The sequence below is a fragment of the Camponotus vicinus genome, unplaced genomic scaffold (genome assembly GCF_025532165.1).
Source record: "Camponotus vicinus isolate PSW18456_S1 unplaced genomic scaffold, iyCamVici1.0 SCAF_5, whole genome shotgun sequence".
Taxonomy (NCBI): domain Eukaryota; kingdom Metazoa; phylum Arthropoda; class Insecta; order Hymenoptera; family Formicidae; genus Camponotus; species Camponotus vicinus.
The window spans coordinates 19,554,851-19,579,098 of record NW_028141977.1 but is presented as its reverse complement, the minus strand read 5'-3'; the positions used below and the strand labels follow the sequence as shown (position 1 = coordinate 19,579,098).

Sequence of the window (24,248 nt, the reverse complement as noted above, 5' to 3'; positions counted from 1 at the left end):
GGAGAAGGAAATTGGCTGCGAATTGGATCTCGAATCCTCTCTTTTCCATCGTCGTAGGTACACGTGCCTCCAAGAATTGTCACTTTCATCGGGAGATTCGTGCCACGTGCTCATGATTTTTCGAGAGAATGAAATGTGAAGGAATGCCACGAGGTGTGGTGACGAAGAATCGAAGTAACGATCGTTTGCGAGCGAGCATCGAAAAATTATCGCCGAGAGCGACGAGTGAAAGTCTCGCACTCCTTTTTCATTCGCCCAAATTTTATTAATTATAATTCCATCGGCGAAGGAGGGAAAGGGTCGGTGAGTTTTTACCAAGGAATAGAGTCAACTTTGCTATAAACTGCTTCTAAATTATCATTATGCTTCATTTTTATAATTATTTTATATTTTATAGAGATTACATTACTTTCTTATTACTCTTTTTATTTCTAAAAAATCGATTGTTGTCTTTATTTTCCACGCAAAATTTAAGGCGTGTTTATCTCCGCGTGCATCACGATTCTCGTAAGGGTTGAGTCTCGCCGATTGCAGGGGATAATGACCTTCGCTCTCAAAATATGAGAGAAACAGACGACGACGACGACGATCTTTCACTCGGACTCGCGTTGCGCTTTTCCATGAAATTCTATTTCCGTCCTTCTCGCGAGGCGTCACGAAAGTGCGGCCTTGAAATTCTCACAGGGGATGACCTAATCCTACCCGACCCAACCCTTGGATAATTTATTCCTTCGGAAACACGTTACCTCAGATTTCATGCGAGGACTCGGAGACGCAATTCTCGACTCTTTCTTTTTCCTTTCTAGACCGCACGATTATTAATGAAACGCGATTGATTCCGCTGCCGCTAGATGTTAGATAGCATTCCTCTCGCATCAGCGATCACGGCTAAAAGTTAAGCATTGTTACCGTTACGCAAAGAGTTCGCTGCTCCTGCCGGCCGCAATGCGTAATTAACGTTGCACACGTCGATATCGCTCGTATCCTGGCACTGATCGATCGAAATTCCTCCGAGCCTAATTGATTCTTAGCATTTCTGATTCACGCAATTTCTATTTGACACATATAAAAGTGGATATTGCCAAATAACATATTTTTATATTCTCTATTTATCTTTTTTAAATTTTATTTAATTCATTCATTCATTTTATTTTATTAATTCGAGATAACTATGAATTTGCACCGAGCATTTAAATGTCAAACGATTTTATCGATTGATAAGAGCAATCTATAATCCGAAAAAATCTTGGATAAAATATCAAACAGTATCATCGAGTAGTTGTTTTTTTTTCAATATTACTTTTCAATGTTATGTATGCGTTAAACACACGTTAGTTGACTATGCTAACAATCGTCAACCGAAGGAGCTGCGTATATATTTTACATTTCCATTAGCATTGCTGTCACGTGTAAGGGGAAAAGGCGTAGTTACGAGTTAACGATGCGTATGGCAATCAAAAAATCCTCGTTATAATACAATCAAATATTGTATCTCTCTCTCGAAACTATATGAATTTGTATATAAATATTCATTATAGTTTCTTTTGCATTTATTTCGTAGCAATTATTCTTCAAACATACCGTTAGAGAAAGTGGAAAAATGTAAATAGCTTTGTGTACAATCATTCTCTATCTCATTGTACTTATACGGTGCTCTTATCGGGAAATTTTTTCCTATCTATCGCTGTTTGATATCAGTTTAGCGTCTCTCGATTACGCAGCCGTTTAATCACGATGAAATGTTTCCGTCGCGCGATTTTTCGTTCTTATCTTTCGCATTGTTTATTCTTAAATTCATTTTCCAAGAGAGAAATCGTTATCACCGGCAATTCTGTCGTTCATGATCCGTGATCTCTACCTTGACACGAGTTTTATACACGATAAACAAACATATATTACGCGATGCGTACGATAATAGTCATCAATTGTATTTTTTTTGTCTCCATAAAAAAGTCTATTATAGATTCGAAATAAATTTATTTTTCCAATAATGGGGGTCCAATAATGGTGAAATCGACCCCCCGATTTTTCAAATAATATTTTCGTTGCTTTAAATGACAGAATTCTTTCTAAAGTGATTATGGAGATAAATACAATTATTTAAAAAAATGCAATTTTGTGACTATTATCATACTCAGAATTCTAATTTTTTTTTTTAATTTTAAAAATGGGAGCCTACTTCGCGAAGGTGAAGTTCCCTCTTCCTCTACTTTGTCTGAGCTATTTGACACTATCTCCAAGAATATCGCTTCAAATTATTTTTAGAATTGTACGACGTTATACTTTACTACGCACATAGCGAATAAATTTTCTCCGTGCATATGAATGTGGAACGTATATTCGCTTGCAAGTTCATGACAGAATGACCGTTTTTTTTTTCGCGCGAAATTATTGCTCTCCGGCAATCATTGCGCAATGAGACGTGACGATGACGATTAACGTTAATAGCGTATATCGTTTACGATCCGTTCACCTACGTTCACCTGCGATCGCAACAGGACGCGCAAAATTTATCCGACACATTTAATCTGTAACGATTTTTTGCTAACTATTTTTTCTCTTTACTTTTTACCTTTTCATTCAAGTAACAAGTATGTTCCAAGCTCGTAGCGAGTGTAATTTTGATCGGACATCTGCCTCGAAGAGAGCGGATTTTCCCTTCGTCTTCCCTTCGTACTTTCTCCGATTCGCGCTATCCTTAAATTCGCACGTGCATTCGGCAGTTTCGATAAACGAATCCGTCGCAAAAAAAAAACCTGCTCGCCTTCGAGCGGCGAAAGCGCTCTTCGTCGAGACGATTTAGGGCGATCGATCTCTTGGGCTGAAATTATCGCAAAAGGGGATCGCTCGATACCGTCCGTTATGCTATATTCACAAAGTTGAATATATACGTAGCACTTGTTTCTCTTTCGGATTATACTTTTCGAGTACATCCGCTCATCATTAATGCCCGGAATTTTGTATTTTCATGAATATCATAATAATAATATCACAATAATAATATAATAAATATTAATGAGAGCTCTCTTTCATCGCGAATCGTTTTACAAGTTTTATTATTGTGGACGCTTTCAAAAAAAAAAAGTGATACTAATTGTTAAAATTATTCGTGCCAATTTTTACATAAATAGATCGAGTATTTTTTTTAAATCTCGAAAAATGAGATTTCTAGTTTCTAAAGATTTTTTTTCAATGGAAAATATCCAAGATGTTTTACTTAACGATATAATTACGTGCGTGTTCTTATATGTGTATATAGAATTTTTATTTATAATATACAATGTATTAGGACAATCGATTGTCAAAGAGATTTTTTTTTGGAACATGCATTGCGTCATTGCGTTGTTATCCGTTTTCTGGCGTCTTGAACCTCGAAACGTTGTGAAATGAATACTGATCGGTGACTCACGATCGATTTCGATGCTCCGTTTAGATAAACTTTGCTTCTTTCTACCTTTGCCACCATGTCGAGAGAACCTTTCTTTTTCACCTACTTACATTATTTGATGGGTGTTATCGTTCAATAGCACCGCAAACTGTACATTTGAATGTACAGCGTGACATAAACAATGTTTAATATACGAAATTCTCGATTTTGTTATATAATTATAATTAGATAATTGTTTTATAAAAATTTTTAATCCAGGAATGGGTAAAATTTGACCGTCTAATCTTTCACGTAAATCAAAATAGCGGTTCATTCCTTCGCAGCCAATTTCCAAGCGACTCATGCTTGTAAACGACGATTTGCTCGTATTGCTTATCAGACCTTGAATTTCTAATCTGTGCTAAAATTATTTGTGGCTCGAATCAAGCGTTCTCAGTTTTATCGTACTAAAAATTCTAACCACTAAATATGTGACGTAAAATTTTGCGGAAAAATATTTTATTATAAAAAATATTATACGTCAAAAAGAGAATTCTATGAAATGACAAAATATATATATTTCTTTTTTTTTCTTTTTAGTTTTTTTCTTTTTATCATGAAAATAATTGGAATTCCTGAATTGACTCTCCTCTTAATCTCCGGAAATGCTTGACATTCTAATAATAGATCATTGCATCATTTCCTGATTCGCGATCGAGTCAAGCAACTACCGTCCATCAACGATAAAAGTGTAAAAAGTGCAACGACATGGACTAGTTTAATGAGGAAAATGCAACCTATGACGTACATGTGCAGGTTTATATGTATGGACTCCAAAGACTGGATAAATCTATATGTGCTATAGCAAAATTATGTTGACTTCTTGTTTTTCCAATAAGAGACTAGTATACATGTGAAACGTTCGTAGAAAAATACGATAATAATCGAACCAGCGTAAGATAAAAAATTTATCAAATGAGAACATGAAAAAATTTATCGAATGAGAAGAAACATCAAATTATAAACTTCGATAATTTTATGGAAAATCAAGATTTGGACAAAAGTGAAATATGTCTTTTTTTTAATTAGAAAACTAGATTCATATAAAAAATTAAACAATGGATATCTCCGCGTTTTCTTTGGGATATTTACTGATACATCTGGTACATTTGATTTGCTGACAACAATATTGGACCAACGGAACAAGATCAAGATAGCGAGGAAACGATTTTCATAAAGCATTTTGAACTTGCTATTCGAAGGAGCTTTAAGTCTCCCAAAATCTCGATCGTTCATGAACAGGATCATGTGAAGGTCATGAACAGCTCGACCCCCCTTCGTGCAAACAGCGACGCATCTCCGAGTCCTCTGCATTCGCCTTTAGATCAGCATGATGAGGCTACCCCGTCAACCTCGAGAGGGAGAAGTATCGGTTCCATTATCACTCTCGGCGAATCAACCTTCGATAGTCTCGCATTGGACGTTTCCTACGCTGGTCTCGACGTATCCGGAAGTGATCTTGTTGATTTTGGCAGTCAACGAACGCGACTGAAAGATTCCTCGCGAGAGAATGCGTCGAATTCGCCGCAATTTTGGGAAGATATTGGAGTGGTCGATTATCTCGACAGGAAGCTGGGTCGTCCCGACGACAGCACTCCGGAAGAACGCGTCGAGACGCTCCGGGAGATCCTCGCCGAGAGGACAGACATTCACGAAGGCGATGGCAATCTCTCGGATTTCCTCTTCCACGTCGCGCGGACTAAACACGGCAAGATCTACATAAGAGTTATCCGGACCTTGCTGTTGAACAGAGGTAAACACAGATTTAAGTTGCGCCGAATCTCTATCAATTGCGTTCTTGAATATGCGACGTAGCGCATGATCTTTTGTCAAAGGGTTATTGCGTATTTGAATCTGTTTTTATATTCAACGAATATTTAGTAATTATCTTATTATAATAGCATTTTTTGTAGTCAATTTATTAAGCTTATAGAATCTGAAGAAAGGATATTTGATAACAATATTATTTTTTTTATATTCCGCTATTTTTGCGGATGACATTTTCAAATTAAAAATATAACACTAAACTTAATTAACGAAATACAATTATCAAACTACATTTTCATAAAAAGATTAAATAATCAACAATACAAATAATAAAATGAAAATATAAATTTGAACAATCTTTAGTTTAAAAAAATGATTTCTTTCTCTCTTCTGATATTAAATAAGTTATTATTAAAATATAAAAAATATAAAAATAACAAAAAAATATAAAAATATAAAAAATATAAAAAAATAAATTACTATTTTCTCTTATTAAAAATTGGTAAAAAGAAAAAGATTTCTTTTACATATACTTGTATATATGTATAACGCGTATATGAAGTATCGCGATGTTTATCGAAAAATCGACGTTCTTTTATTATTCCTTTCATTTCTTAATCGTGATTCTGTTGTTTTCCTATACATCGATTCAATATACGTTGCGTAGTTTCGGGAATTTCGCGATTGCATATTAGTGACGATATCCTCGAGTTCACCCAGTATGTCGGAAATAATTACGCAAACTGTGTCGAAAACGGACGATGATGATAATGATTGTATCATCAGTCTGGAACTCCTTGCCGATCCTTGCGGCAATAATGCGCAGATCCCCTTCGATCCTAAGAGCCATGGACTCTCCGCGGATTTTCAGTTAACGAAATTCAGCGATCCGCGAAGGAAGAGCTTGCAATTGGAGCGACAGGAGAGGCAGTCGCTACTCGACCTTTTTCACGGAAAAGAGGTGATTTTCTCGATGCGGAATAGCATTGGTAGGGAAGGATTTTTGCAATGGAAATAACTGTCAGTCTTTATTTAGATATTTTCGTCAATTAAACTCTTTTACATTTACAACATTTATTTATCAAAAATTATACAATCTGTCTGATAGTTAATATTTTGTAGCTTTAATAGAAGCTTGTTATTCGTCAGAATAATTATGAAAATTTATTTAAAAAGAGTATTCTGCGTTACTCTTGCAGTTACATGCATTATATCTCTCCTATATTTAACGAAACGTTGCGGAAACGACTTCGAAAAAAGCTTAACTAGTCGTTTCTTCACTCTCTATAAAAGTTCCACAAACTTCTTGGTACGTGCAGAATGAAAAAACGAATCCTTACTCTGCGACGTGCATTCACGAGAACACTCGCGTGACAAAGTTGAACGAAGCTGGCGGAATGATGCTGGTGGAAACGTTCAACGTTATCCCCGCAGTCGTCGATGACCCATACGTGATGGGCAAGATCGCTTACGCCGTCACCCATGGAGGTATTCACTCGCTGGGTCTCGCCAGATGCTCCAGCAGTAGGATGATCCTGGGCGTTTCCGACGTTATGAAGGACGACGAGAGGAAGACGGTGGCGTCCATAGCCATACACGGTTACGCAGACGCGGCAAAGGTGGACATCAAGGATTGTCAGGTCTTCCACAACCCGTGGTGCCTGTTCGGAGGAACCGCCACGGTGGTGTGCCACCCTTACGAGATAGTCCAGCCCGTGGACGCAACCGTCGGTGATGTCATAGTGCTCACGAAGCCACTCGGCACGACGGTGGCACTTACCATATCAGAATGGATGAAGCAGCCTGAAAAGAGGAGTAGATTAATGTTGACCATCACCGAAGAGAGCGCCGAGAAAGCTCGCTCCCGAGCCATCGACTGCATGATCAGGACTAATCAAATCGCCGCTATGCTCATGCGAAAGGTTTGCCACTTCAAAATTTAATCGGATCTTCTCAATCTGATGCGATATATGACATACGTTCTAAAGGACTCTTGTTGAATTAATAGACAAAGGATATTAATACCAAAACTCTTCTTTAGAAGTAATAGATTAATCGTTAATAGATTGATAGAATCTTCGATTTTAGGAGAAATCACGTGAAAGTGTCATTTAATTACAAATTGATTATTTACTATTAATCAGAGATTAATATCTTATCGAGCATGTGTCACGCGATTAGTGTTTCATTCATAATCTTGATAGCTTGAAGGCGAACATCAGCACGTACAACTCATTAATCAATCCTTGAATGTCAGTATAATGCGCACGCCGCCTGCGAGGTAGGATCCTACGGTATCCTGGGCCACGCGAATCTCCTGGCGCGACGACAGACGAACGACGTCAGTTTTATAATCCACAACATGCCGGTGATCGCGCGGATGAACGCGACGTCGAAGATGACGGGGAACGCGTTGCCTCTCCTGCAGGGTGAGATGCCCGAGGTGTCGGGAGGGCTGCTGGTCGTGTTACCCCGGGAACAAGCCGCCGCGTATTGCAAGGCCCTGGAGAAGCTGGAGCGCAGACAAGCGTGGATCGTCGGGATCGTCGAGAGCGGCGATCGCACCGCACGAGTGATCGAGAGACCGCGGGTGATCGAGGTGCCTGCTAAGGATAACGGTGTCTTCTTATGGTAAACCGCCGAAGGATCGTGAGATATCGCTCGTTAAGAACGAAAGAAAAAAATCTCGGTCGCTGAGATACAATTTTACGTTCTACTCTTTACGGAATAGAGATATTTTTCCTGAATTATGTGGAATAGATGGAGTTTAATACAGTAATAGAGTAGCTCTACTTAAGGCAGATTACGAGATGTATTTTACAAGTTGAGTAGATTTAATAAAGTTACATATTTATATAAGATATATCTCTTACACTTTTAATGTATCTGGAGTATAATAACGGGTTAGAGGATATTTATAAGACAGATTACAAAATGCATTTTCACACACTGACAAATTGATCTAATAAAGTTACGTTGGCATGTTTATATAAGATATATCTTGCACTTTTAATACATTTGAAATATAATAACGGGTTGGAGGATATTTAATAGAATTTCAATTCAATTCTCGAGACATGAGGAAGTGAGAAGTAATCTCCATATTTATTCGCGACAATAAAAATATAATTAACGTAAGGCTTCGCAAACTTGTCGGAGATTGAATTTATCGAAATTGCAAGAGTCTGAATCTTGCTACATACACTTTACAGTTATTTTCATCTCGCGACTGCGTTAAATCGCGATGAAATGCGACCGTTCGTATCACGTGCGTCTAATAGAGACATGTAATTAACAATAATTTGCGGTTAACGAAGCATTAACATCTTCTTATGCATCGTCCTTCCGGTTCGCGGGTCATGTGAAATCCGTGAACTCGTCTCGTACATTTACGCGCGTCTATCTTTTTATCTCTTCCCACAATTACTACTTTACATGGCACTTTGCACGCGTATTATATAGCGCGAGTTCCTTGACGCCTGCCGCTCTTGATTACAATGTTATCATTTTACGCTCGATAATTTTACATCGATTTATCTTATTTTTCCGCTCTAGGATATCTATCTTTTTAAAATAACTTTATCTCATTTTTCTTGATTAATCACATCTTTCACCAATATAAATGATAGAGATTAAATTGATTTATTTTTATCGATTCTTATAATTCTTTAAATCATAACTTAATAATACTAAACAAACTCTCTCTCTCTTTTTTTTCTCTTTCTCTGGTTCTTTCTTTCTACTTTTTGATTACATAAAAATAGTAATTTGCAAATTTATTTATTTTTTTTTCGATACATTGAAAGAATTTGATTGCAATGTTATCATTTTACTCTCGATAATTTTATATCGATTTATCTTATTTTTCCGCTAGGATATCTATGTCTTTAAAATAACTTTATCTCATTTTTTTCTTCATTAATCACATGCTTCACCAATATAAAATTTTAATAGAGATTAAATTGATTTATTTGTATCGATTCTTAAAATCATAACTTAATAATTCTTTAAATCATAACTTAATAATACTGAACAAACTCTCTCTTTCTCTCTCTTTCTTTCTCTTTCTCTGTTTCTTTCTTTCTACTTTTTGATCACATAAAAATAGCAGTTTGCAAACGAATTTATTTATTTATTTTTTTTTTTCGATAAAAATAATCTGAAAGTTATTTTTTGACGACAAAGTTAATAAATCCGAGAAACATAATATATTCGTGTGCCATTTCTCATCTCTCTGAGGTATAGACGGGAACTTGTTTTTTTTTTTCATCTTTTCGTCGGCGAGAGCTGGAACCAGAACGCGCGACCTCGCGTTAACCTCGAATTGTCAGCGGTCGTATTTTTTTTCCTTTTTTAAAACTCGCGAAGTATAACGCCGCGCACGAAATATTCGACACGCTCGAGAAATCGATCGGATCTGCGCGACTTGCGGGCGAAAAGACCGCGTCGAGACTGTGAAAATTTGATTTTCATGGTGTATTATCCCGCTGATGGGCAAGGAGGAGGATGTCGAAGAGGAGGAGGAGGAGGAGCGTTTCTCTTCGCGCTACTTCCAGCACCCCGTTTCGTTTATTCCGCGTCCTCCGCAACAGGATGCAATTTTGCAAAAATCGCATAGCGCACGATATCGCGCATAATAGCAGTATTATCGATCTCCAACGGCCACAGGATATAATGTTGTATAATGTTGCGCTAACATGTAACGCAACACGATCCCGTTTCCCGAGATGCGATTTGATATTCACCCGTGAAATATTCGCAACGGCTGTCAAAATATTGCAGAAGCTAGCGAAGAGAGTCGGATTATCGGCTACTTTTACATGGCCACCTTGATGTTTATTATATCGTCGTTCGCGTCAATATGCCGTGAGTCTGTTAAATCTGTTCGCTTATTCGTGGAAAGGTCAAAATATCAATGTCGAGTCGCTTTCAAATGCACAGATTCCCTTTAATATCACCGATCATGATGGCTTCGTTTTCCCTTTCATTGCGTCATCCGGGCTTAAACTTCAGAAACAAATGATATCGCGCATTAATATGACGTTCACTCAATTTCCAATGCAGGTTTAGTTGCCAAACATTTTCCGCGTTTTAATCTCAATTATATTTATATCAGATAACATATATATAATATACATAATAATATATATATTATTATTATTATTATATTTTTATTATATAATTATATATAATATAATAAAATATATAAAATATATATTATTAAAATCACAGGCGCGTGTGTTCCATAAAATAAAAAATTAAAAATAGCAATTAATATTTTTTTCGCACAGATTCCGCAAATTGTACATTTTCTTAAAATATCTATATTTTTTATTGCATATTATTATATATAATATATATTTTAAATTCACAGGCGCGTGTGTTCCATAAAATAGTTCCATTAAATTAATTTAAAAAAAATAGCAATTAATATTCGCACTGGTTCCGCGAATTTTCTTAAAATATTTTTAGAATACTAAATAAATAAAAGAAATTAAAAAAAGAATTGCACACGCACGTACATACGCATTCACACAAAGCCTACATACATAAGGAGTGTCAAAGCGAGCCCGATTGTCGGATTAATTAAAGCTCGAAGCGCATCGCGCGCCAAGGTCGAGGGGTGCAAACCTTCGAGGGTTCGGATTTTTTTCTCTCTTTTTATAGTTGGCGGGGTTGCGCGCGCGCGTCCCCCGTCCGGTCGGTCCCATTCCGCGTTCCGCGTCTCGTTCCATCCCGTTCCGCCCGTCCGGCCGCTCCTATTCCGTCCGCGGCGGCACGGACGCTTTAACATGGCGCATTGATCCTGGTCGCGTGACGTTTCCGCTCGTCGTTCCGCGATCTCGGCGCGAATCGCGGCGAATCTCGCGCGCTCCCGGCCAGATTGTCTCTTTTCTCTTCACCTAGGACTGCGCGAATCTGTGCGGAACGCAAGACGAAATCCGTGATTCGCGATGCACTCGCGTCTCGCCGACGTCGCCGAGTCACGCACGCTGAGGTGAAGTCTATCGTAACGTGACGTCACGCTCGCCCGCTGCCGGCTTCGCCTCTATCCGGCGGAATAACGCGTTGAATGGTAAATATATTACTATACAAGGCTGCACGTACTACCTACATCGCTGGCACAGGCGTCCATTAATCGTTCGGACCGCGACAGCTCGCATCGCGATTGGCTGCGTCGAGGGCGAGAAATAACGTCGTGTCGCGACCCCGACTAGACGTTTGATATCGTGCCTGTCTCTCTGTCCCTTTCTCACAGTCACTCCGTTTCTTTCTCTCTCCTTCTCTGTCTTTAGTTAGCGTCGCGACCGCGTGATTATTACGATGCATTTTGCGTCGTTTAACACTTTTTACTCGATATCTTTTCTTGGCGAAAAATTATTAGGAAAGAAACAATTTAGCGAAAAGTATGCTTCTGCATATTTCTCATGAATTATATATTTTCATTCATACACGGTTACATTTGCACGTATTTTTAACATTCATAGATATTAATAATTAAAATAAATGTGACTGAGTTTTATTCATATTTATTTATTTTTTTTTATTCGATGTTATTTCGAAATTTATTGCATTGCTTTATGTTTTTTGCGATATTATAAACAGTGATAATTGTAAATTAATTTATACGACTCAGTTTTACGCGTAATCCAACAGTTTACATGCAAAACATTCAAAATCTCAATAATGTAACTCTCGGGTTTACGTAACATTCCGATAAGACGGATTCAAATTAGCGTCTTATGAGTGTGTTAAACGTTTGTTTCACTTTTTGCGCACAATATTAATTCAAGGTCGCTGATAGCATAATATCGAGTTCAATAAATCATATGGTATATAAAGCATCGTTTTAATTATCGATCTGTCATTCTCGGTCTTATTTATGTTTGGATTTATTGGAAAATAATATTCGCACATTCACGAACAAAGTTGCTTTGCCAAGTAAAATAAAATAATGAAAACCAATGCCCGTGAGAGAATAAAAAGAACATAAAAGTCTCTTTAACACAACTTGCAATATTTAATGTTTGCTGTTTGAACTCTCTTTTAATTTTAATATTTTTCCTAGCTAATTCCTGTAAACTAATATATTATTTTTACGAGAAGATTTCTTACAAAAGATAGAAATAATTTTTTTTTTTTCATGTAAGAAGTATTTCGGTGTCTTACTGTGAAACAAGCGCGAATGCGGTAAATAGTTGCACACGAAAATTACACATCACCGTCTTGAGCATTGCAAGCCGCAGAAATGGGACATAAAACACAATGAATGGCATTGATAACAGAAACGCAGGTTTCGTAATCCAATTATTTTACAATAGGTACCTTGCATTCGTGTCGTACAAGCAGGAAACTCAAAATGATACTCATTATACGATAATCATCGAGAGCTCTAGGACTGTGGATCTTTAATTTTTTTAAATCTTAAAAGCGCACGTGCGATAGAATATATCGAGAAAAATTACAATAATATTATAAAAATTATAATGTATGTTTTTGAAAATTAAAAACACATAAGATGAGACAAAATTAATAAATTCTTAAAAATATATATCAAATACGTTACATGATATATGATGCATCAAGAGAAACATATTTCATACAAAATTACCTCTGTTGATTCTATTATATAATACTATTTGTTCGCTGTACGCATTTTTTAAGTTCCGCAAGGTTTTGTAGATCCTCTTATCTGCAGATTCTTATGCAAGCGCGGTAAGAAAATCAATAATTACCTGCTCATCTTTACCCTAAGTTGCTATACTAGCGCAATGTTACACAACCAATTTTTTATATGAGCTCAAAATGTTGACACATTATCTTTAATATTATATATCCTGTTTATTATTTTTTGTTTAATATTCGTTTTCTGAAAAATTAGAAAAAAAAAACATTTAAAACTCATTCATGGATAGTTGATTTGAATGAAATAAAAATTAATATTGCGTAATTATTCATATATATATATATACAGGGTGACCCATTTTAACTTAGGCAGCCAAATAACTCGAAAAATAAGCAAGATAGAGAAAAATGTTTTAGACAAAAGTTGTATGGTTTCGAGGGGGCCATAAGATGGTATCATTGGTTTGACCTTGAAGAGTCATTTGAAGGTCACGTGAAGGTCACTTCAATTTTTTTAAATGGAATACCCTATATATTTTTGTACATTCTTGTAGCTTATTTCGAGAGCTTTCCAAAACACTATAATTAAGTACCTTTCCGTTAAGTACTTTTTGAGTTATGATGCTTGAAATAATTTCTTAATTTTACATAAACCGTAAAATATCTTGTAAAATATTCATTTTTCGATTACCTTACCTTAATAGTTTTATGTACAAAATAATGAGAGGAATCAATTGGTGTAAAGAAAACACATAGTTGTTTCGAAGAAAAAATATGTAATTTGCAATTAACAATTCCATATTTTCTCTTAAAAACAACTATGTGTTTTCTTTACACCAATTGATTCCTCTCATTATTTTGTACATAAAAGTATTAAGGTAAGATAATCGAAAAATGAATATTTTACAAGATATTTTACGGTTTATGTAAAATTAAGAAATTATTTCAAGCATCATAACTCAAAAAGTACTTAACGGAAAAGTACTTAATTATAGTGTTTTGGAAAGCTCTCGAAATAAGCTACAAGAATGTACAAAAATATATAGGGTATTCCATTTAAAAAAATTGAAGTGACCTTCACGTGACCTTCAAATGACTCTTCAAGGTCAAACCAATGATATCATCTTATGGCCCCCTCGAAACCATACAACTTTTGTCTAAAACATTTTTCTCTATCTTGCTTATTTTTCGAGTTATTTGGCTGCCTAAGTTAAAATGGGTCACCCTGTATATATATATATATATATATATATAAATATGAATAATTACGCAATATTAATTTTCAACATCAGTGAATGGTAAAGATAGAATAATGTTTGTGTCGATTTGTGTCGCTAAATGGGAAGCACCCAATGTAATTATAATATATATATATATATTCACTGATGTTGAAAAAGGACAGGATGACAATGTCGATTTGTATCGTTAAATGGAAAGCACCCATTATGTGCTATTAAAATATCATTTCTATATTATTTGAAATGTGTAATTAATAATTTACAATAATTTCTCTCGAAAGCTTTTTAATGTCAATTACAAACAAAATTAGAAACAAAATATCCAATAAATGTAAAACTATTGGATTAAAATTGTGACATCAAATTTTTGTTTGTATACTAAATTGATAAAGCGTTGGAAAATGATGAAAAAAATTAAATGACAAAAATTTAAAATCTCCAAAAATGTAGTCATAATGCTATTCATTGTGTCGTAAATGAATTTAAATATTTCAAAGTGATTCTGAGAAAGAAAGTCAACGGAGATTAAAATCATTACGTTGCGTAATTTACGTAGGAACGATATGAAAGGGAAAGCACAATGGGAAATGGTAACAAAAGACGCTTATCGATCGACCGTAATTAGCGATCAAAAGTTACGGATGACAGAAACGTTAATTCGAATTCCGTCATGCGGAATGTGTCATGATTTTGAAATGATTTCGATTGCTTTGATCACTAATCAAAATGCACAACCGAAACAAAAATTTATTTCTATTTTTTAATTATTTCTATTTTAATTATTTCTATTATTCAATTATTTCTATTTTAATCATACACATTTTTCCCAAGTTAAAATTTAATACAGCCTCCATTTCTCGAGATTACGCATAATACACGATACAATATTTCATAGCAAAAAAAGAGTAATTTATTTATACGTAATAAATCGCCGTCCGAACGGATGTAGACGTGGCCCATTAGACGACAATCGCAAAGACTATTTACGGCAGCTCTTGGTCCCGGAACCGGTCCACGGACCACGCGTATACCCTGGAGGAGGACACCGCGGCCCGTGAAGAGAGCACGCCGACGCCGGACGTCGTGGAGCCGGGGGAGCCCGGTCGCGTGCACGACGATCCGCAGGAGGATGATCCGTACGAGTACGACGACGACATCAGGCTGCCGACGACCTCCGGCGAGCGTCGCGACGTCGATTCCGATGACGACGACGAGCGTCTGTCTCTGTTCGAGGCGGCGAATTACCTCGTCTCGACTTCCTCGGTGCCGACCACGAGAGTCGGTGCACCCTGTTGGACGTGCAAGAGCTGCGCCGTCGAGGGCTTGCCGTTGTTCCTCCTCGGCTCGCCGACGGCGGAGGCATCCCGCACGTGCACCTCCTGTCAGTAAATCCGCCTTGTTACTGTAATCGATGTGTCGTTCGCGTCCGCACTGCGTCTGGATTGTAGCGTTAATAAGGATTGATTTTTCCGATGACTCAATCATTAAATCGTCTCTTGTTATATCACAATTTTAAAATCGATACTAGCATTTTGAATGCGCACAGAAAAAATGGACATTCTTGTTTTGAAAATATCTTTAATTTTAAGATGAAAATCTTGAAATGAGATTATATTGCGTTAATTTAAAAAAATTTAATTATTTAAATAATTGCTTGCTTGAATGAAGTCATTTTATATAGTTCAATCAAGAAAAATATATTCTTATGATTTAAGATTTAATTTTCTTGAGTGAGAAGGAAACAATATAATATTTTAAAGTAGAATTAAATAATTATATATTCTTGAGATGACAATTACAATATTGAAATAAGACTATAATATTGTTGAAATTTAAAATTATTAAATACTTCTAAGAAGATTATAGATTGTCGCGTATATACGAAACAATGAATGCGTTAATTTAAGTATATAAGTTTTGATTTGTTTTTTTTCTGTGCGAGATTCGAATTATTATGAGAATTAATCGCGTAACATATATTTTGATATAAAGTTACTTTTTAGTTTATATTTGTTCTATCCATTCTTTTTCTATCAATTTTTACAATTTGTTACACATTTAATTAAAGAATAAAGTGTCATCTCACGTCCACTTTTTAAATGTTATAAGTGCTTGATGCGCATATAAAAAAATTATAAAATGTAGATATTATTTATGTGGAGGTAAAAACACAAGAGTCTAATAAACTTATACTATAGAGTTTAAAATTGACAGATGTTTCTTCGATCAATCTTTTATGTTTATTGACGGACATACGTCGCAAATTATATAACTACTTTCTCTTGACATTATAAATGGATGATACTTTGTATTCTAATCACTCTGATTGTTGCGCGATGATTATGAAATATACTTTTGTAATATTTAATAATCCAAGTCCTCCTCTTTTCATACACACTTGCATGTCAGTCTACATCATATTATGTCTACACACATATACCTGTATATCATATCTACACACATACACATATGCACTCAATTAGTTAGTTAGTTTCTTTATTCTTCAGCTTTTGTGCCAAGAAGGGACTTGATTACAAAATTTCTACTCATTCATCCGTCCATACCTTTTACATCTAAAACATAAATCGCTAATTCTTATACATTTCTATATTTCTATCTTTATACCTTTTACATTTTCTTTTTACATATATATTTCACTTATATTTATTTATTTAACTTATAACTTATTATTTCCTTTATACTTTATTTATTTACCTCGTTATTATCTTTATCTATCTTTTATTTTCTACTTCCATTTCTTTCCTACCCTCCTTTTTTTATACACACATGCATTCATAATTGTGAGATATATTTTTGTAATAATTAATAATTCAAATATTTTGAGATTTTTTTTTGTAATATTTAATAATTCCTCCTTTTTTCATTTTCTACACACATATGCACATTACTTTATACACATACATGTGTGTGTGTGTGTGTGCATTCGCAAAATATTTAGCGAGTCAATATTTATCCGACGCAGTGTGGACGTTTCTAAGTGACATCGTCGTCATCTGTCTCTCGACGTTGTGCATTCCACCTATTTTTATATTCTAAACTTCGTCGCACCGTTTTCCGTGCTGCTTTGAATTTTATTTTCGCCTGATCACTCGCTTTTGAAAATATCCGACACCGAGATTTCGAAATTATATAGCTTATATACACTATAGGCTATAAATTATATATAATATAATATAATCGTATCTTTATTTATTATATATAATTATACACAATAAATAAAGAGCAATGCACATACCTTAGATAAGGTACATTAGACATTGATCATAAAGGATAAAATTGTCTCGATAAAATTAGATAAGATTTAATCCATCTAGATGTGCAATCTTTCTTGCGAATATTGTGACGCAGTTAGTTTTTATTACAAGTGCAAGCTGCTTTTTATTATCACATCATGTGGAGTTATTTTATGATTAGCTATGTGCACGTACCACTAAGTTTGCTTTAAAATGCTTTTGTAGAAAAATTTACTTTAAAATTAGAATATTATTATTCTTATATTAAAATTTACTTTAAAATTAGAATATTATTCTTATATTAAAATTTACTTTAAAATTAGAATATTATTACGAAGACATTTTTATTAATATATATATTCTAAAAGATCTGTTGGTGTGTATATTGTCAAGTTAGAAAAATTTATAGTTTTTTATTAGCTTAATATATTGTGTTTTTCCCCGAAATTCTGCGAATATTTAATAATAAACTCTTCAGGAAATGATGAATTTTGTCTTTATATCCGGGAATGAATTAACGCATATAGGACGCTACTTGAGCGCATCCTCGTGTTTCTTCAGCATCGGGAGGGAGGGAAGAAAAGTTTATCTGCATTCCGATCGTACTAGATCGACGAGTCTGCCGTAGTGAATGAAAAAGAAGCACTCGAGACCGATTTTAAAGTCCTGTATAGAATAATCATATAGTATCAATATCAATATAATCTGATGTTATAATCTCATATTCGATATTTTTGTTAAGTAAAGATAAAATATTTATTGTTATGTAAGAGGAGTAAAGAGAAACTCACGATTAAAACAAATTTTATAATCAAATCTTATTCTTAGTAATATTGCTTTTCATTGAAAAGTTGATTAATTCTTTATTTATATCTCGTCACGTAACTGGAACATAATAAATTATCTAAAAAAAGTGACAAACATTACCTCTTCGAGAGATATTATAGATCAATATAATTTAATCTATGACATATATGAGTTTTAAAAGCTAAACTACAAAAAATTTACAAAAGAAATTTATAAAAGTGGAATGTTGATCAGTTTAATTTCTGAGAGGCTCATTAGCATCCAAAAAAAGTAACAAAATTATAATGAAATAGAGAAAACATGTTTATTATTAGATTAGATATTTTCTGTATTAGATTGAGTGAAATTACTAGTTGCGTTCAACTGTATCCGTCATCAAGGATAACAGGAACGCATAAAATCACGTGGTCTTTGAGTTAGCGGTATTTTAGCCACATGGTCTATGATTTCTAATCGCATTTGCAGTAAAGTAAATATTAAAAATATCAAAAATGTATTGAGTTGCAAACGTTACACTTTGTTAACAAGAATATTCGATTTCATAAGTTTTCTCGATCATCTTTTCATAATAAATGAAATGCTTTTTTATCAAAGAAAATATATACAAAGAGAACATGATGCAATCATTTAATTAAGGAAAAACATCAATATTTAAGGAAAGAAAGTAAAATGCATTTTTAAATTATATACAGATGGTGGAACCAGATTTAAAGCATAGAATTTTATTTGAGAAAACATTTCTCTTGATAAATCTTTTTTTGATGAAGCTTTTTATCACAGGCAAGATTTAGAAACTAACGTTAAAAGTCCTTGTAAATTTTCAAAATTCAACAAATCGAGGAGAAAAGATAGAATTGCAAGTCGACTATTGTTTCTCAGATCGGCCCGAGATATTTTAATTCCTATATTCTTTGCTCGGTAGGGAAATTGTCTTGTCGAGGAATTTGCGGCACTTTCTGAAAACTCACTCATCAATCATTGCGATCAATTGGCCATGAAGGTGTCTGTTAACGTAATTCGTTCGTGAAGACATCTCCGTTATGAAGACGATGACGAAGAATTCATTCGAAATGCAGTGATGGGCATCGAAGCGCGCGTCTCTCGTTAGAACTGAAAGTGGCCCATTATTTTCGTTTAGTCTCGCCTCTTTGATTATACAGTAACTCCAGCCACCCCTTTCAGTAAAGAAATAATCATGAAAATCAATTATGTAATGAAGGCAGGCGTAAAGTTTGTACCTCTCGTCGAGATATTACAGCTATCTTATTTATTTCGCTTACGTCATTCTCCTCTCTCTCTTTCTCTTCCTTATTATTGCATTTAATATTTTATAACAACCTACCACAACTGAGAAAAATCTATGTAACATTTTAGAAAATAAAAATATTAATATTATAAACGTTTCTCACGAGGTGCGTCCCGCTTTTCTTGTTACATGATTGATTACATGACAAATTATTAATTGGTATAATTTATAATATATCAATTTTAAACTAATAATAGTTTAGTGCTAAATTAAACGATCACTTTAAGAGATTAATTCATAATAGAACTGAATACACATATGATTAAATATATAGTTTCAATATATTTCTTTTGACGTTTAACCTGGTGGTTACATTTCAAAACTTTATTGCAAAGTCAATTCTTTTCAAGTATTTCCTTTGAAAATAAAATTCTCGTTGCACGAGAGGAGAGCTTCGAAAGCGAAACGAAAATTGCGTCTGCGCTTCTAAACAACCGGCAAAGTCGATCGATAGGAGGGAAGCAAAGGATTCTATTCGACTATCTTATAAGAACGAGAGCGACATTTCGTCTCCACGCTTTCCTCTTCTTTTCGTTCGCGTGCCACATTTTCTCGCTGCTTTCATTATATATCGCATCCCGCGACATAAGACACGCGATGTCGTGTCTCCTGCTATTTTCTCGCGATTTTCTTCGCAAAGTCCATCTCGCGCGCGGAACCAACGATCAGTTGCTGGGAATGCGCGATGAGCATCCGCTGCCTGTTGCTTTTTTGTGAAAGATTGAGAAGAATAGAGTTAATATTACAATCTTTGTGTTGTGATTTTGAAAAAGATTATTAGCGAAACATGGCGAAAACATCGAGTGCATTAAAATCAGTTTATTTCATTTACATCTTACATCAGTTTGAATTCTTTTATGTTGGGAATTTAAGATAAGAATAGGAGATAATTTATTTATATAACATAAGAATAGGAGATAACAATTTATTTATATAAGATAAGAATAGGAGATAACAATTTATTTATATGGGCATGGATAATTTTTACGAAAATTAAAATTGAATCTAGTGAAATATTTCAAGCTTAAAACTTCCACATTTTGAAAATATCATGTTTGCACGTACTTTTGGCGCAATCATATTGCGAAATCACGAGTGTATGAAATATACCGGAATCCTTTAACTTGATAATATCAGGTAATTTATTAAATATTCAATATTATCAGGTAATTTATTAAATGTTATATTAAAGAGCAGAAAATATTAATATATTTTAATAAATAAAAGAATATTATGACATCTCTATATATTTCAAACATTTTTTGAAACAAGAAGCACAATGATAACATACATTTTACTAAATAATATATTTTTGAAGAAAAAATTATGATTTATAAAATTATATTAATATAATTATAATATATAAATATAATTATAATTTTATTATAATTTATTATAATTATAATAAATGATAATAAAATTATATTAAATTGTTATTAAAAAACATCATAATATTAAAATATAAAAATATTAAAACTAGCGAAATAATAACTTAATATTTAGAGGAAATAAGCAAAAACAGATTTAAGCGCATGCAGACGTATTTTTGATGAAAAAATAGTTCTTAATTAAAAATTTTTGGACTAATAAAGTTTAAAACTTTATAAGGTTCATTAACAAGATTAAAATGTATTTCGCTTGAACTAGAATGACAATATATCTGCTTGTACTGATTCTTATTGATAAAAATTAAATGAGTTCAAAGAATACAATGCGTTTTGCTATTCATAACAGAATCGCTACATTTTAGATATCGGGATTCGGGATACTTACCAATATATGAAATTATAAATAGCAGAAAACCGATTATCGGCAACAAGGTAGTAGTATAAAAAGATCTAACGTTATTCTCTCTTTAATTCTCGACTTGTTTCCGGGACGAGTAAAATCTCAGTTTCTAATACAACAATCTTTTTTCATATCGCAAAACAAAATTCAGATTGATATAATTTTAAGTTCAATTCTTGATACGATAGGTAAAAAGAAAAATCAACTTTTACATATCATTTATCGCGAATGATCGTCGAAATTTTATATACCATCCTGAAATTTTAACTAGTTGAAATTACACCCAAGTTTCAATTACTATCGTATAACGCATCATCGATACGTAAATAGATCGCGTACGAAGCATCATTCAACGAAAGAAATATGATATCATATTCATCGAATGTGCGTGCCATAAAAATCGTAGAAGACATTGTATCGCACACAATGCGATCTTATACGTTACTTAGGCGACAGTATGAGGGGATAGGAAATTTTAATATTAAAAATTAAATATAAACGATATATTTATATAACAAATCTTTAAAATGTATAATATTATAAAAATGATTTATATGCGAGATTAGAAATGTATATAAGAAAAATATTATATGATGAATAACACGTGTATTTATAATAAAATATAAAACACATTTTAGACTGTGATATTTTTTGCGAAAATAAAAGAAAATACACAGGTATAAAATGAAGTCTATCCAGTGTTGTTTTTACAGAAATGTAATTAAATGTAATCCAGCCTCTCTGCTATATTTCTTCATTAAAGTGCTATGACATCTTTTATTATCTCATTTAAGTTTAATAATAAAATATTATTCGACTGTTACAGTCTTATGCAGCAACCGGGTGAGCCAAATGACCAAGACCTATAATGACATAGAGGCAGTTACAAGGCTTCTAGAGGAGGTAAGTTTGATCGAGGGATACAAAAGTTAAGCTAGTGGAAACTAAGCTCCGCGACGTGTATAATATCGTATCGTTAAAGTTTTACGAGTCGTAATGCCCGCATCTAAAAAAACATTAATGAGACGTCCATAACAAATCGATAAGTACAGAGAATGTATGTCGAGCTATTAAAATTTATATTTAAAATTTAATTCTGTTATACTTATAGATTACATTTAAAAAAAGAAAACTTTTTTTAAATCTTGCTAATTTACAAATAATTATTAAAATTCTTTAAATAAAATTTTTATTAAGGCAATGATAAAAATACTGTGTTATGCAAGAAGAAAGCTAAGTAATAATTCGACAATAAATTAATAATAATTGTATACAAGAAATCTCGAGTTAGAATAACGACGAAAGATTTTTTTTTTGTTGACAGAAAGAAAAAGACTTGGAACTGACAGCACGTATCGGCAAGGAACTGCTGGCACACAATCAGAAACTCGAGAATACAGTGAACGCGTTAGAAGCTGAACTCAAAGAAGCTAACGAGAAAATCACCCAGTTGAATCATGAGGTATTGAAGAAGACCGAGCTGATACAGATACTAACTAATGATGTGGATGAATCTAGTTCGGAGGCCGGGACTCCCACCGGTCTCCGTGGAATTAATTTGGAGATGCTGCAGAGGAAGGTTGGCTCTCTGGAAGACGAAAATAAGCAGCTACGCAACGAATTCGCCAAACTGGTGCATGATACCGACAATTCCGAGAAAAAGGAGGCACGCCTTGTAGAAGACATTGCAGCGCAATTAGGTATATATCCTTATTTTTACACAAACCATTATTTGTGTTTGTTGAAAATTTTTTGATATTAAATAAAGCGTGGATCAATCTTTTTGACACAAAATTAAACTTTAATAGACAATATAAAATTATATATAAAATTTTATAAATATCGAGGAGTACATTCAAAAACTGAAAATAATAATATGATTTATATTTTTGAGATGATATATTTTTATGATTTAATATGTTTTTGAATAATAGCAAGTGCCAATATGGAGGTAGATGGTATAGCGGATGAACTTGGTCGCCAAAAGGAGGAAAATCGATTGCAGCACGAGCAAATAGTCAGCCTCACTGCAAAATTAGCTGAGACGGAGCTTAGGCTCGCTCAGCTTACGGCGGAACACGATGAGGTGGGAACGACTCTAGTCATTACTAGGGATAATCAAAATACACTTGCTAATGAACTAGCCGAATTCAAGGAGCGATATGCGGAGGTACGTTTTTTCTAAAATTAAACATATAAAACAAGATGAGTATAATGAACTATTCTTTAAAGTTTCATGTGTGAAAAAATCATGAATCATAATATAAGATAATATATATACGTACACTTAAAATTAATGAAGTAAAATAATCTAAATTATTGTTTCTTCCTTGTATAAACCCATTGAGAACGCTGAAATGTTGAAACGCTTCATATTATTTGTGTGCACCAGGTTGTGAACCTTTTAGCTGAAACTCAAGAACAATTACGAAAACAGAGGAAACGCGGAATGCCGACTGTACGCGGTGGATCGCTGTTTCCGTCGATGGGCGCAGCACCTCAACCGGATTCTATCGCTTCGGAATTGGAATCGTCTCTATATTCGGAATTGAGTCTTGATTCTGGAATTTGTACGGGCGACAGAATGTACGTTACAAAGTTTTGCTTGATCCTCTATTATCCTTAGAATTAAAATTATAATCATATAAATAATACATTCTCGCATAATCACAAGAAATCATCAGAAATAATTATTTCAATATTTATTTAATAACGAAACAATTCGTATTACTTTTGTTCTATAGATCAACTTACAAAAAGGTATTCGAAACCGTTCGTACCGCATCCCGAGCATCGTACGCGGGTATGGATCCGAATCAATTCCCTAGGTTAGGCTCTATGACGACGTCGACGTTATCTAGTAGCTCTGCCGGTCCGCGGATGAGTTGTGGACAAATACGGCCGCAGGCGTCTACATTTCCTAGCTTGGATTCCACCGGTCACAGTGAGAGCGAAGGCTCTTTACTTGCCGAATCGGAAGATTATCCGTATGTATTTATTTTTTGTTTTATTTCTTTACAAAAATATATTTTATT

At 34.1% G+C, this 24,248-nt stretch overlaps 2 protein-coding genes across 15 annotated transcripts in view; both read left to right on the top strand.

The window, feature by feature from the left end:
• Milt (trafficking kinesin-binding protein milt) overlaps nt 1-24,248 on the top strand; it is a 42,581-nt gene that overhangs the window by 15,927 nt on the left and 2,406 nt on the right. For 7 of the 14 annotated variants that reach the window (XM_083100311.1, XM_083100310.1, XM_083100319.1 and 4 more), the window contains 5 exons: nt 22,040-22,116; nt 22,538-22,913; nt 23,148-23,383; nt 23,606-23,799; nt 23,958-24,200. In XM_083100311.1, the coding sequence (XP_082956437.1) occupies nt 22,040-22,116; nt 22,538-22,913; nt 23,148-23,383; nt 23,606-23,799; nt 23,958-24,200 (1,126 nt within the window). Of the gene's footprint in view, nt 1-3; nt 304-4,041; nt 5,181-15,147; nt 15,440-22,039; nt 22,117-22,537; nt 22,914-23,147; nt 23,384-23,605; nt 23,800-23,957; nt 24,201-24,248 lie in introns of those variants that run through there. The other 7 variants (XM_083100314.1, XM_083100312.1, XM_083100318.1 and 4 more) reach the window with 5 other exon arrangements.
• LOC145972075 (inactive selenide, water dikinase-like protein) lies at nt 5,758-8,053 on the top strand. Its single transcript, XM_083100330.1, has 3 exons — nt 5,758-6,155; nt 6,514-7,116; nt 7,452-8,053. Exons 1-3 carry the CDS (start codon nt 5,916-5,918, stop codon nt 7,827-7,829), a joined length of 1,221 nt encoding a protein of 406 aa, XP_082956456.1. The 5' UTR covers nt 5,758-5,915; the 3' UTR covers nt 7,830-8,053.

What these genes read in the sequence shown, in the direction of transcription:
- LOC145972075 (XM_083100330.1), top strand. Translation starts at nt 5,916, where the DNA reads ATGTCGGAAATAATTACGCAAACTGTGTCGAAAACGGACGATGATGAT. An exon ending in ACCTTTTTCACGGAAAAGAG is followed by an intron (nt 6,156 to 6,513) that starts GTGATTTTCTCG and finishes TGGTACGTGCAG; the next exon opens with AATGAAAAAACGAATCCTTA. An exon ending in CCGCTATGCTCATGCGAAAG is followed by an intron (nt 7,117 to 7,451) that starts GTTTGCCACTTC and finishes CTTGAATGTCAG; the next exon opens with TATAATGCGCACGCCGCCTG.